General features: G+C 49.3%; 4 protein-coding genes across 4 annotated transcripts; 2 read left to right on the forward strand and 2 right to left on the reverse strand.

Annotated features, from left to right (window-relative positions):
• Positions 1 to 107: 107 nt before the first annotated feature.
• LCP9604111_5578 (STE11 family mitogen-activated protein kinase kinase kinase) lies at positions 108 to 2,959 on the reverse strand (the record flags this gene model as incomplete). Its single annotated transcript, XM_039073403.1, has 4 exons — positions 108 to 2,378; positions 2,440 to 2,591; positions 2,650 to 2,723; positions 2,778 to 2,959. The coding sequence occupies 4 exons, from the start codon at positions 2,957 to 2,959 to the stop codon at positions 108 to 110; spliced, it is 2,679 nt and encodes an 892-aa protein (XP_038928540.1).
• A 2,166-nt stretch (positions 2,960 to 5,125) lies between these two features.
• On the forward strand, positions 5,126 to 7,884 carry LCP9604111_5579 (transcriptional regulator family: C2H2 zinc finger and Fungal Specific TF; the record flags this gene model as incomplete). Its single annotated transcript, XM_039073404.1, has 3 exons — positions 5,126 to 5,249; positions 5,308 to 5,362; positions 5,430 to 7,884. The coding sequence occupies 3 exons, from the start codon at positions 5,126 to 5,128 to the stop codon at positions 7,882 to 7,884; spliced, it is 2,634 nt and encodes an 877-aa protein (XP_038928541.1).
• A 476-nt stretch (positions 7,885 to 8,360) lies between these two features.
• On the reverse strand, positions 8,361 to 9,192 carry LCP9604111_5580 (uncharacterized protein; the record flags this gene model as incomplete). Its single annotated transcript, XM_039073406.1, has 3 exons — positions 8,361 to 8,645; positions 8,696 to 8,785; positions 8,842 to 9,192. The coding sequence occupies 3 exons, from the start codon at positions 9,190 to 9,192 to the stop codon at positions 8,361 to 8,363; spliced, it is 726 nt and encodes a 241-aa protein (XP_038928542.1).
• Positions 9,193 to 10,112: 920 nt separating this feature from the next.
• LCP9604111_5581 (uncharacterized protein) lies at positions 10,113 to 13,017 on the forward strand (the record flags this gene model as incomplete). The annotated part of the gene is made up of 7 exons (XM_039073407.1): positions 10,113 to 10,141; positions 10,204 to 10,290; positions 10,347 to 10,473; positions 10,538 to 10,712; positions 10,776 to 11,366; positions 11,418 to 11,971; positions 12,031 to 13,017. 7 exons carry the CDS (start codon positions 10,113 to 10,115, stop codon positions 13,015 to 13,017), a joined length of 2,550 nt encoding a protein of 849 aa, XP_038928543.1.
• Positions 13,018 to 13,671: the final 654 nt, after the last annotated feature.

Genomic DNA, 13,671 nt, shown 5'->3' on the forward strand with positions numbered 1-13,671 from the left:
TCGGTCAATAAAGGGAATATCACCATTATACGTAACATCATATTACATACATGCATCGAGAAGACACAGAAGAGACGAAAGGGAAAGGAAACCGCGGCTACCGCTAATTATGGGATAGGTGTGGACAGGAACGCGCACCGGAGCAGTTCATCGGCAGTAGGCCGCTGCTCGTAGTCCAGGTGGAAAGTCATGTCGAGGAAATCCACAGCCTCCTGGCTCACATTGTCTGGAGCAGGGGGGCGAGCCTTGTTGCTGCCGATAGCGAAAATGGCTTGCAGCTGGCTGCAGTCCGGGAAGGGGTGGGCACCAATGAACATCTCGACAACGAGACAGCCCAAACTCCAGATATCGGCTTTTTTGGTGTGTGCGGTCTGTCGCACGACTTCGGGTGCCATCCAGTACACACTTCCCTGGAGGGATGTGCGGTGGATATTGGCACCAGCACCACCACTGGCCCGGGCGCCGAGGAGGTGGGATGCTTCGACACGCTTGGAGATACCGAAATCGGAGATCTTAACACCACCCTTGTTGTCAACTAGAATGTTGGCACCCTTGATATCACGGTGGATGATATCCCGGCCGTGGAGGTATGATAGACCGGCTAAGATTTGTCGGACAAAGTTCTTGACAAGGGGTTCTTGGAAGGTGTTGTACTGCTTCAGCATTGTGGCAATAGACCCACCAGGCACATACTCCAGGAAAATGTTGAGATACTGATCGTCGGCAACGGTGCCAAGATATTGCACAATGTTCGGGTGGGACATGCCTTGCAACAGCTCGATCTCATGCTTAAGAGCATTTACCATGAGGTTCTTCCGTTGGTCGAACTCTGTGCCCTTTGTAGCAGATGGGATTTCAACCTGCTTGACAGCCATAAGCTCTCCAGTAATAGCATGAAGAGCCAGGTAAACGCTTCCGAAAGAACCCTCGCCAATCAGAGATCCCTTCATCCAGTTCTTTGGTGCAAAGTTATTTCCAGCCAGGAAGTCCACAAGGCCATCATCCTCTTCTTCGCCATCCTCGGCTACAATCATGCTCATGCGATCGTTAAAGGAACCGCCATCTGTGGCCACAACACTGAGACTCTCAAAGCTCTGGCGCGATTGCCGCGATTGATTCGCGTCGTCGGAGCCACTCTCAAAGGAGACATAGGATTTTCGGTTGGGCTCAGTGGGTGACTCTTCTTGAAGTGGCTGAAGGGAACTAGATGCTATAGAATCCCGATATGAGGATTGAGGTAGGTTGAACTTGGAAACTGAAATGGGTCGCGGGATTCGTACTGCCTGTGCCACTCCAGGGCCATGGAGCCATGCATCGGCAATGCTGGGAATTGGAGGTAAATGGGGTAATGGCGGTAGGGGAGGGGCATCTTTCATACTTGATGCAACGCTGTAGTTGCTCATAACACTCATACGACTGGCGGCACGACTCAAACGTTGAGATCTGCGCATGGTCTTCTCGATGTTTTCTCGGTCATGACTGGGGAAGAATGATTGTAATTCGTGAATAATCATCTCACTTGGAGGTCTCTGTCCGAAGAACGAGCGGAGTTTAGCCACAGGATTACGTTCACTGTTCGGACCTTGCGATTCATCAACACTGGAGTTGGATGGGCGGTGTCGAGGGCCCAGCGGAGAAAGCGGCTGCTTAATATTATGCCAAGATTCGCCGGTAAGTTGCTGGATCTTGTGTTTCTGGCGCTGGTTGGAATTACTCAGAGCATGCTGGTGGGTGGCCTGGCTCTCATCATATGCAAGCTGGGATGCACGACGAAGCTCGTCTTCATCGGGCTCCCCAGCATGAATCTTCCGTAGAATCAAGCGACCTCGCTCGGACTTGTTGTAGCCATCGCAAATCTCCATGAGCTCCGATTCGGTGAGCTTCCGGCAATTTGACAGGTCTGGGTCCAGTCCGTCTAATACATAGAAACAATAATTTCTGTATTGGTGTTCAGGAAGCTGTAGTTTCTTCAAAACACACAAAATAACTTCATCTGGTGTTCTGCAGTTCCGAATATCCAAGACCTTGGTTTGTCCACCGGTGTGTATGACACGGATGACAGGGGAGTTTGATGGGAGGGGGCCCATCGTGAGACCGTCAAGACTAGGGTTTCGAGGATGGGAGCTCGGTCGACCTTCGTTCGGAGTAGGGGGATTTCGGCCAGAACTTGAGCCACCTGAAGATGGGTGATTAAGATAGTCCTTGCGCCATGTGCCTCTTTCGGCGTCACCGGCAGGTGGCGACGCAGGCTGAGACAGCGATTTGCTGTTCAGATAAGCATCATCAGCCAGCTGAGATGTGCGTCGGTATGGTAGCCGGGAATGAGTATAGCGGGAAGAATTTGACAGCGCCGTGGCTTCGAGCGCAGCTAAGGTATTCTGTATCGAAGATCAGCATAAAGTAGAAGAGACGACCGATTTATGGCAGACAGTCACCCACCATATTTTTCTGTCGTGACGTTGCTCCGGATTTGTTTCTGAGTTGCTTGATAGCGATGAAGATGCGCACCCGGTCGCCCACCTTCTTGATGCCCATCTCTTGCAGGATCTTTTGGTCGCATTCGAGTAAATTATCCCCATTGAAATTGTTGGCTGTAAATCATCAGTGACATCCTGGGTGTAAAGTCGGGACGGCCGTGCGTATGCGTACCTCTAAATATCGACTCATATTGCCCACATTTGATGCTATGAAGCCATGAGACCACTCGTCTCTCATCCCAGGCACTATCGATAGTCAGAATCACTGCGGTATCTCGGATAATTTCTCAAAAGCCATACCGGACCGATGCAAGCTCGTCTAACCCCTCGGAAAGCTCTGACCTTGTTGGGCTGACAAACCCCACCCCATCCTGGGCTCTTGTAGCCGTCGCCGGTCTTTGGGACGAATTTGTGTGGTATGCGGTCGATGATTGCGACGCAGATACACCCGTAGGTGCAGAATACTGCTTAGGAGCCAACATGGCTGAGCCACCTGGGCAGGTCAAGCGAATGACTCGTCGGGTTCACGTGCTAATCGCCTGCGATTGATCGACACAGCGTTCTTTCCTTCACTCTCGGGGTCCTTCCTGTCAGGTCGAACGGGGGATCCGAATAATGATAAGGCGTCGGTCAACACATAACCTCGGCTTCCTGGTATTCAGTCAGCGGCATGTTCCAGGTGGTTTTGATTCTCACTCGCCCCGGCGGGGGGTTGCTGAGGGGTCGGGAGAGTGAACGACACAGCAGAGACAACCACAATGAATATTGAAAGACACCGACCAGGGTAAAACAATGGTGATTCCAGCACAGCAGGCGAAATCGAAATGAGGGACCTCACCGATGCAACTTACCGTCTAGCTTTTTTGAGGGGCGAGACCGGGGTTAGGTGGTCTGGATCGGGTTATCGAGATCACAACTCCCCACTTGGGAACGAGAAGGTGGTTGACAGGGATAAAAATCGGGAGGAAGTCAAAGGTTCAAGAGATGGAGTTTCGGGTTGGAGTTTGGAATATGAAACCTCCAGGGCTGGAACACCGGGAGTTCTCTGACTAAGGTGGTACATGCAGCCCGTATCAAGGGGGAAAGCTAGGCCCGATGTTCTCCTCCACGCGTTTCTATCTCTGAGCTGTCTCATCCTAGTACCCTTCGGTGTTCATCCAAAAAAATACGTCTTGGGCTACTTAGTGGGGCTTGGCTATACATAATAGCTGCTTTGATGACTTCACCTGCGCTTGCAGCCATGAAGCAACACGTATAATTAGGCGCCCTGCTGTATATATTAGTTGGTTCGTTTAACGATATATAAATCTATTACACTGGTATTTCCCCTGCTTTGAAAATATATACGATGTACAACCTCTCTCTATAGGAAGTACTCAGAGACTTTGATAAGGTTATGAGCTGTAGATTATACATATTGCTCTCCACCCCCTTGCCTAACGCTATAGATTGTCGGTCTCTAGAGGTTGTTTTTGCCGATATATTCAGTGACATGAACACTAGTTATAGACGAGCTGGAGCTAGTACCATATCCTTTTGGCCAGCTCAGACAGAGTTTCAGATAGAGATCACCTCAACTTTCAGATTGGCTGTTTCTTAGATCAGTTCCACAAATTTCCTTCCCTTTAAGCCCAATATCGGCGATAAGGTACTAAAATGGAAAGGTGAGACACACGAGCCCCCACTGCGATATGTTCTTATTTTTTCCTTTTCCATAGTAGTAGTGGTCTACAGGGTACATCTATTTTACGAATTAGTATATTTGAAACAAGGAGAGGATCAAAGAACTTCTCTCCGAACGTGCCGAACCAATGCTTCTCAGGCTACACTTTGGTGTCTATTAGGGCTTTGATTTTGATTGGCTCCTCGTGCTTCTTAAGCTTTTCATCGCATATGGCGGCTCGCGTTCAGCGAACATATCACTCATTTTGGGTAAGAGCACTATTCACTAACGGGATATGACGGTGAGAACTATGGTGGTAGAAACACATGATGCTAAGGCCGTGGACGGTGGGTGGGAGGCTTAAAAAGGTGTCAAAGACGGCGGTTTCTGACCTCCCATTTGTTTCATTGATATATAGAATACGGAGTATATATATATATGTTCTATCTAGCTCCTATGGAACATAGGAGCCACCGTTTCTGTGAACCATTGTATTTTCTTTCGTCCTTTTCTATCTACTACTACTTCATACTTCATAGATAGGGCATTTAGACGGGAGCCCTATAACCTTCACCTATAGTCTACAAACCAAGATTGCTCTAGGCATAATGTCTACCCCGCCAATGCTTCAGATGTACTTTCCGGCCTACCCTATCTATACCGGACGACTTTCAATCGAGTAAGGCTCTCCGCACCAGTGGAGACCCGAGCGCATGCATACCCGGCCTGGGTATCAGCATCAAACACTAGGCTCATTCCCAACACCTTCCACACCGTAGAGCAAGAGGATCGGCCCTTTGCATATGTAGAATGAGAAATAACAATCTCATGTGTTTGTATCCTCGAGCCCATATAGTTCTATAACACGTGACCGTCCCCTCACTGTGGGGGTTTTAGTCCATTTTCCCCGCTCAAACAGCCCGCGGCCTCAAATTCTTCCCCTCCCTAGTGCGCTCCCCCATTCCACCCCAAAACTCCAAAAACAATGGAGGACGAAAAATCAGCCAAATCTAAAAAGAAAGCTGTGACTCATCGGAAGTCCCTGTCGTGTGAATATTGCAGTCGGTCTTTTGCTCGCTTAGAACATCTCCAACGCCATCTCCGCACCCGTTGAGTAACCCCCTCTTGCTCCCGGCTTCTTGGAATTCGTCTAATGTAGGACAACAGATACAAAAGAGAAACCCTTTTCATGTGACATTTGCTCCAAATCATTTGCTCGGAGGTAGGCTTATATTGCGCTCAATCCCCGGAATAGAATGCCAATCGCTTATCAAATATGAATTTTCCAGTGACCTTCTAGTGCGACATGAGCGATTAGTCCACCCTGCTGAAAGTGCAGCCAGTCGAGAACACCGGGTTCAGAATGGTCACGAGAACAACCATGAAATACCAATTCAGTCCAACCTCATCCAACCCGCCCATCATGAGTCGCGCATGTTAGAGCTTGCAGATGCCATCCCTGTCCACACCCAAGTGCCTCCTCCACCACCTGAAGTCCAGGTCCAGACTCCATCGATTATAGATACACCTCACTTTAATCCCTCATGGGGATATGATTTGAATCTTTTATCTCATGCCGCAAGCCATGTCGCTTTGGAGGGTCAACAGGAAAGCCTAGAGTCCATGAGAAAACCACAACACACAGCCACTCCTACGTCACAACAACTTCCTCATGTCCAGGAGAGGGCAATTGCCGATAGTTATGGTGTAGAGCCTTCGATTCTTGATCTCACGGATCTTGGGGACCCTGTCCAGGATTTTACGGTTTTCCTGGAAAGCGTGGGTTTGTCGTCTGATTGGGACTCGGGCGTGTTCTCGTCGGTCGAGGAGCCCATGCTACCACCGAGTATGACAATCGATTCGAAACCGCCCCGTGAGCCGATACCATCACGACTTGGCGGGGATATCATGAATGACCCGCGGGGTCCCGCGGAAGATCCCCCGTCCTTCTCGAATTTTGGATCCCGGCTGCCATCACTGCAACCGGAATCTCACGAAATGGACGACCGTATCGGTCTTTCCGACGAGAGTACACGACCTGCATGGGACATCTCTAATTCGGATCGCCAATCGTTCATTTCGAAACTTGAAGAATTTTCATATGTTCTCCCGAAAGGATTTGTTCCGCCATCGCGGCATGCCCTATCGCGGTTCTTCGCCGGGTATATCAACGGATTGAACGAGCATCTTCCTTTTATACATGTCCCTACGCTATCGGTTGCTAAATCCTCACCTGAACTTACGCTAGCGCTGGCAGCTGCAGGTTCACACTATCGGTTTGAGAACAGCCGGGGCATCGACCTTTTCCATGCAGCTAAAGCGATTTTATTGGAGCGACTCCGTCGGCGAGACAGCAAGCAAGTGCTTCAGCCGTCATGGAACTATATATCCCCATCATCAGGGTTTCCTACCTCTCGTGGTTCATCCATGATTTCTAACACGGCGGGCAGCCCTTTCCAACATCATCAGCAAATGTCAAATCCACCCCTCAACCCATCAATATACACGCTAGATGACTCAGATGCTCATATGGAAGTGATTCGAACTTTTTTGCTGCTGACTGTGTTCGCGTCCTGGGAACGCCATCCAGAACTCTTGCGGGAGATTCTCTCGCTTCAAAGTACTTTGGCCAGGCTTGTGCGCGAACATGGCTTGTCTGAATCACCTTCCACCTCAGAACCTACCAACTGGGAGGAGTGGGTACGGAGAGAAGGTAACAGACGTACAAAGCTTATTGTATACTGTTTCTTCAACCTCCACTCGATCATGTATAACATACCTCCTCTGATCTTGAACGCGGAGTTGAAGTTAATCATGCCGTGTTCCCACGAACTCTGGAAAGTGACCAATTCCGCACAATGGCGTCGCGTTTATCGCGCCAGACAGGGATCAGATGTGCCTTTCCAAGAGGCCTTTGCCAGACTCTTCCTCAAGTCATCCATGTCAACTCCGTCGGCACCTATATCCCCCCTTGGAAACTATGTCCTCATCCACGCCATTATCCAACAAATTTTCTTTGCTCGACAGCTCTGTCTTTCCGCACCTCATATACAGGGCACTAGTTTGAGACCCGACGATTTGAACGTACTAGACAATTCGTTAGGCGCGTGGAAGGCTTTATGGAAGCGCACACCCGAATCCAGCATCGATCCCCAGAATCCGGCCGGCCCAATTGCATTCACTTCCACAGCTCTGTTGGGGCTCGCCTACATCCGTTTACATGTTGACTTAGGTCCCTGCCGTCACCTCATCACACAAGATCCAGTCCAAATTGCATCAGCTCTGAATGAGTCCCCTGCTATCGCACGTAGCCCACGGCTGATCATGGCGCTTCTTCACTCAGCCCACGCTCTTTCAATCCCGGTACGACTAGGAATTGACTTTGTGGCTCGAACGCATTCGTTCTTCTGGAGCATTCAGCATTCGCTCTGCAGTCTGGAATGCGCCTTCCTTCTCAGTCGCTGGCTACTCGCCATTCCCACAACGCACTCCGAGCAGAGATTGTCGGAGCATGAGCGGAAGTTGCTCCTGTGGATCAAGAGTATGATGGATGAAACCGAAATGGCGGTTGATCCGCCTGGCGCACCAGATATGGAATTCATGGCGAATCCGTACAAAGTGCGGCAGCTTAGCGTTGCGATTGTCCGCGTCTGGGCGCGCACTTTTAAGGGCAATACTAGCTGGGCGATCGTTGACTTGGTCGGCTCAAGCTTGGATGCGTATGCGGATCTCCTGGAATATTAATTTGATTGTTTCGAGGTCTGTCGCTTGGGAGGTTGATCTTTGTTCCATTGAGCAGAGAATCTCCGGCAAAGATGCAACTGACGTCTCTTCTAAGAAAAAAAATAATGGCCTCTTTGGAATGGCCATCCTAATGATCACATGTTTCTCTTTTGGATGATGTCTCATGGAGTTTTGTATATGGGGGACTGGGAAGTAAGGTTATTTGTGTTCGATGTTTGTTTGATCTATATGTATGTATTATGACTTCGTCATTTGCTTAGTGCTGTCTATACCCCACCACTGTTTGTTGTGGACAATAGCAACTTGTTTCTACTAGGACTTGCATATAGTGATTCTCTCAAAGTAACTCTTTACCTATTCGAGGAGTGGTACGTAAAGTATATTCGTATATATTTATCCATTTTGATCATGATCTCATCTCTCATAGGAAGGGTTGCGTATTGACATCCAAACGAGCACAACATATATAGACAGGACTATTTGCCAGCCACCTTGTTGCGATTTCTAGTGACGCTTGTAGGCACGAACTTCAGAGCAGACATAGACTTTTCCAGGTCATCAATGTCCATATCCATGTCATTTGGTGGTTTATTTTCAGGGATAGCTGCTGCCGGTGGGTTCGATTGAGACGCCGAGCTTCGGCGCCGCAACCTGCCCTCCAGAGCCGACGACGTTGAGAGACGTCGTCTGTGGCTGTTCATGGGCCGCAGCATAGATGTTTGCTTATCGATGCCGTCATTGACAATGTAGAAGTTGTAACTCTGTATAATGTGTCAGTGACGTAGGGGCGCTATTTTGATCTGAAACTCACCCGGGGAAACATGTGTTTGTCGATAAGATGTAGCCGTCGTTTCTGCGGGGTTGAGCATTTCCGCTCGCAGTCTTCGATGAAGCACCCATACTTTGGTTTGATTTAGTAACGTGGGGGTATAGTTAAGGAGGTAGGCTAGGGCTTACGGTCTTGTCTCCACGGGCCCGCCGCGCAGCAGCTAGCGGGTCATGGTTCTCCTCGATGTGTATGTTGAGCAAATGGCCAGTAGGGAAGTTCTTGCTGCACTTGGAACAGCGGTTGACATGGGATTGAAGATAATGGACCTCGTAGTCGTCGTAGGAGGTGAACGAGAGCGTCTCGCGGTGAGGCGGTAAGGAGCAATGCATCACCTCAGGGAGAAGGAGGTTGGTATCACTGTCGATGAGCTTGTTGCGCTCAGATGGAGGAGTCGTAGTATTCACTGCGATTGAGGATACTGATATTGAGTCTTGATCGAGAGATGGAGATCTCGAGCGGCTTCGGGGTCGTTTCGACATGGTCTAATTCGCCTTGCATATTATTGATAGGTCAACTTGGCGAGCGTACGGAGGAGTACAGCGACCATGCAAGACTTAATTTATTCACTCTCCGCCTTGTAATCTTTTTAGAAGTCTTTTTATATGCTTTTCTTCTGAAGATGTCTTCTTCCTCTTCTTAAGCTTTCTGGATAGATGGCAGAAAAAGGCGGGAAGGGCTTATATAAATTTTGATGAGCGGCGCCGGCGGGTTCATATAGCGATTTGATATCTTATTGACTCTACAACATAGCAAGCTACTTATAGGCTACGCCTCTAGGATTTAAGCCAAGTGTTTATGTGTAGTATTCCTTAACAATGTGTGTTTTACTTTCCATCATGTTCTCCTCTTTTTCTTTAGATGTCTCTTGCCTAAGGGTTCGGGCAAATGTTATAGAAAGTACGTCAACAGTATGATATCAACATCTCGTACCAAAAAGCTCAATAGAACTAGTTAAACCAGTTTATTCTGAAAACATCGGCGGACGGCAAAAATACCTAGTTAGGTCTTTTCCATAGATGCTATAACCCTCCGCGCGTAGTGGAGCACAGTGATCTGTTAAAGACGGTATAAACCTCTTCACTAGTATACATTGAGACAATCCTCATCTTCACCTTCCTTTGACTTGCACATGTCGCTGTCCTTATGTCGCTGTGCCCATGAGATGAAATAAACCCGTAATCAGCATACGTTACGCGATACCTCCCGCCTTGGCAACACCAATCATCGCGGATAGTAGACCGAGATCGCATTTATGCATTTTCATACTCAACTCGAATCACATCATCCCTGTGCGCTTTCATGTCTTTCACATACTGATGGCTCCTCCGCCGTTCATATTCCAAGCCATAGCCATCTGACCGGCGAGGTTGACGCTCGGGATCCCCGGGCTAACTTCCTGATGGCGCCCTCGTTCACGGATGCCTGGAAGTTAGTGCTTTCCCCTCTCGATTTCGGCTGGATTGTGAACATTGACCAGTGGTGTGATACAGGACTGCAATAGAAGCCGAGAAAGAGCTTCTGCAATGCTTCTCGCAAGAACGGCGCACATTCGATGAATTCGAACATTTCCTCTCCGAGTCAGTGACAAGCCCCGCGCGCACGCCAACGCATGGCTGACCTCTTTCCTATATAGGTTCCGAACCTCTTCTCAGAATGCAATCCTCCTCGATTTCAATGCTTCCCGCGAGGCCGATGTGGAGACTCGCCTTTGGGATGCGCACTTGAAAGTGAACAATCGGTTTCGCAAGCAGTTGATTCGCGTGAGTACCCCACGGAAGCTTTTCGCAAAGTATATATTCGCTGACTGTGGTTGTCTATCATTAGTTTCGCGAAGAGCACGGCAAGAAAAAACCAGTGGAGAGGCGGAAACTCGAACGCCATTATCTCGATTTCATTAAGTCAAGCCAGCGGTTTTACCGAGGATACATCCAGCACTTGTCGTCGCGATTTGGGGGGATTGTTGAGTTGGAGAGAGTGGCGCGCAAGTTCAATTTTGAGAGTAAGGCAGATACACAAGCTGCGCGCCGGGTCTCTAGGCACGCTGACCCGCGTTTGTTTTTAGATCTGTCCGGCCAACCTCCTATCAAGCCCTCCAAAGACCTGCGTAGGCTGATTCTCCAGTCTTGCCACGCAACTCTTATCCGGCTGGGAGACCTTTCCCGCTATCGTGAATCGGAACTCGTCAGCAAAGATCGCAACTGGGGCCCTGCCATCGGTTATTATGATTTGGCGTCGGTGATCAACCCTGCTTCGGGTGCATCTCAGAACCAATTGGCAATTATCGCTCTCGCGGATGGAAATCATCTTCGTGCTACCTACCATCTCTACAGAGCCCTGTCAGCCCAAGAACCCCATCCTACTGCGAAGGGCAATCTGGAGATTGAACTCCGAAAAATCATGAGTGCTTGGGCTAAGAAAGAGCTGATCCGCCCCGAAGATGCCGGTATCCCTGGAAGGGCCTTGACCTCGTGGTTTCTTTATCTCCATGCCAAATGTTACAAGGGCACCGACTTCCCCGAGCACGATGAGTTGGAGAGTGAAGTTCTCAGTCAACTAGCAGTAGAGATTAGAGAACGATCACTAGAGGGGACACTTCAAAAGTTCTGTCTCATTAATATTGCGGCCGAGGATTTTGCTAAGGTCCGGTCTATTGGTAAGAGCTCGAAACATTATCATTGCTCATACATCTGCTTACTTATCTTAGAAGAGTCTGTCTTAGAAGCACGCGTCTTTTTCCAACGCATCAACGTGAAGACATTTTTCACCTTACTGCAAATACTTTTGGTCGAACTCGAACGAACTGCTTCTTTTGAAGATCCGAACAGCAAAGATGAAATGCCTATCCCAGACAAGGTGTCCGTGGTTGCTCGTCGGATCCTGCCCGCGCTTCGCCATTACAGCTCCTGGCTGCTTACAAATAGCAAGTCTCTGGTTGAGCAGAAGGAGGAAAAAGATTCGGCGCTCTCGATTCAAATCAAAGAGTTCTGGAAAATCTATGCCGGTACGCTGAGCCTGCTCGCATCCTCGTTTGATGTGGTCAGCCTTCCCGAGGTCGATTATCTATTGGAAGAAGACGAAGAAAGTCTTGGTTTTGCACCTCTAGATCAGGATGCCACTTCTCGCCGATACGTTGGAAGTCGTGATCAGCCAAAGCCCAGGATGCACGATCTTGGGATTGAAAGAAGTCACCCCAACATGGAAATGCTCTATCGAATTCGTGAATTCGTGATTGATGGACTCGACTTGGTTGTTAACGGAGTATGTGGAAAGCTCTGAAGATATTATAAACAAACAAGCAGATTGCTAACCTCGTTTAGAAAATACCCGTGGCTCTTGTGGACAGTGAAGACAAGAAGACATTTATCTATCAAGAAGAGGATCTGCCTTCGCAATTCTATTCCAGCCCTCATGGCCGCCAGAATGCACTTCCGGTTGCGAGCATCGAGCGTGAGGATATCCCACAGGCCGGTCAAAATGCATACTCTGCCGCAGAAGCCCAAAGTCTGTTCGGCGGTTCCCAGTCTGCATCGGCATCTATGTCCGCCAACATGCATCAGATCGTTGAGGGCGTTGAACGACTTGTTGACTCGGACACGTATGAAACCCCATCCAATGGCCAATTTGCTTTCATGAATTCGGGGGAGATATCGACACCTACGCATGTCTCACCCAATGTCAATGCTTACCCGTTCCGGAACGAAAACTCTCCACCACTCACCACTCCCATGGCTCCTCCACCTGGGCTTGGTCCACCAGTCATAAATACAGCTGAGCCTACATCGGCGCAATCATATACCCCACGGCCTGCCATTCCCAGCATCCCTAGCATTTGGACACCACTGAGAGACACCGCCCCTCCACGAACGCCCCCTGGCCTTGGTCCACAACATGGCCAGCGAGCTCCACTGCACCCCATGGCTTCTGGAAATGCCATGCCTTCTGAGCGCTCGCCGTCGCAAGATCAGTTAGCAAATGAGCTCATGCTCCGACAGCACTTGATGGCCCAGACCCAGTTTTCAAGCTCACTGGACGTAGGATCAATGCCCACACCGTGGGCATCATCCATCTCTCATGCTCGTCCCACCGCCAGCGGTTGGGATCATGGCCGAGCGACCTTCGGTGCATTCGAACTCCCGAGCCAGACGATGTCCAGCAGCCTGGGACATCAGTCATGGGCCAATGACGCTTTCATCGCCAGCAGCCTCGCTGGGGCAACTCCCTACAGCTCCGGGATTGGCGGGCGCAAGCCTGCAACCCAGCTTGGAGCAGTCGGTCAAACCCCACCCTGTGGCCAAGGAGGCTGATTCGAATATTAAAGCTCTCATTTTTTAGTTCTTCTATGTGCATATGCATATTACACTACCAGCTGGGCAAGCTGTCATAATTAACAGTGCTACCCGACCTCCAAATATCCTGGCGTGTACTGTGTTTGTCTGTGGTCACTGAGTCTACAAGTTCAGGCCTACACTGACAGTATGCACCTTTACAACGACCAGACGAGATTGTATTACTGCTAGCCAGTTTCACAAATGGCAGATCCCGCACTAGTCCTCTGGTGGCGAGGACGCTTATGGCTTTTTTTCCACAATTGCAGGAACTTCTTCGGTCCTCGCTCTCCTCGCAATTTTGTCTGGACGGATACGTGCGTTCAACCACAGGACATGATCAATACGAGGATATGAACATGGACAATCTGCCATTGGAGAAGACATTTGTTTCGTTCTGTTTTCTGCCTTTTCTTCTTTTTCATGCAACATGGCCAGGAACCGCGTTATCCCCATCAACCTTAGCCTCGTCTTTTCTATCGTTAGAAGAATTCTAGGGCGCGGACATACGGTGATCTTTGAAATTAGTATGGGCCTGCAGATTACTCGGGGCCTATTACCCTCTTGACACCATCGTGTCGGTTAGGCAATTGAAATTCAAATTTGCATTTTACGTGCTTCTTGTAGTATCTA

This window comes from Penicillium roqueforti (assembly GCF_015533775.1).
Source record: "Penicillium roqueforti strain LCP96 04111 chromosome Unknown scaffold_13, whole genome shotgun sequence".
Taxonomy (NCBI): domain Eukaryota; kingdom Fungi; phylum Ascomycota; class Eurotiomycetes; order Eurotiales; family Aspergillaceae; genus Penicillium; species Penicillium roqueforti.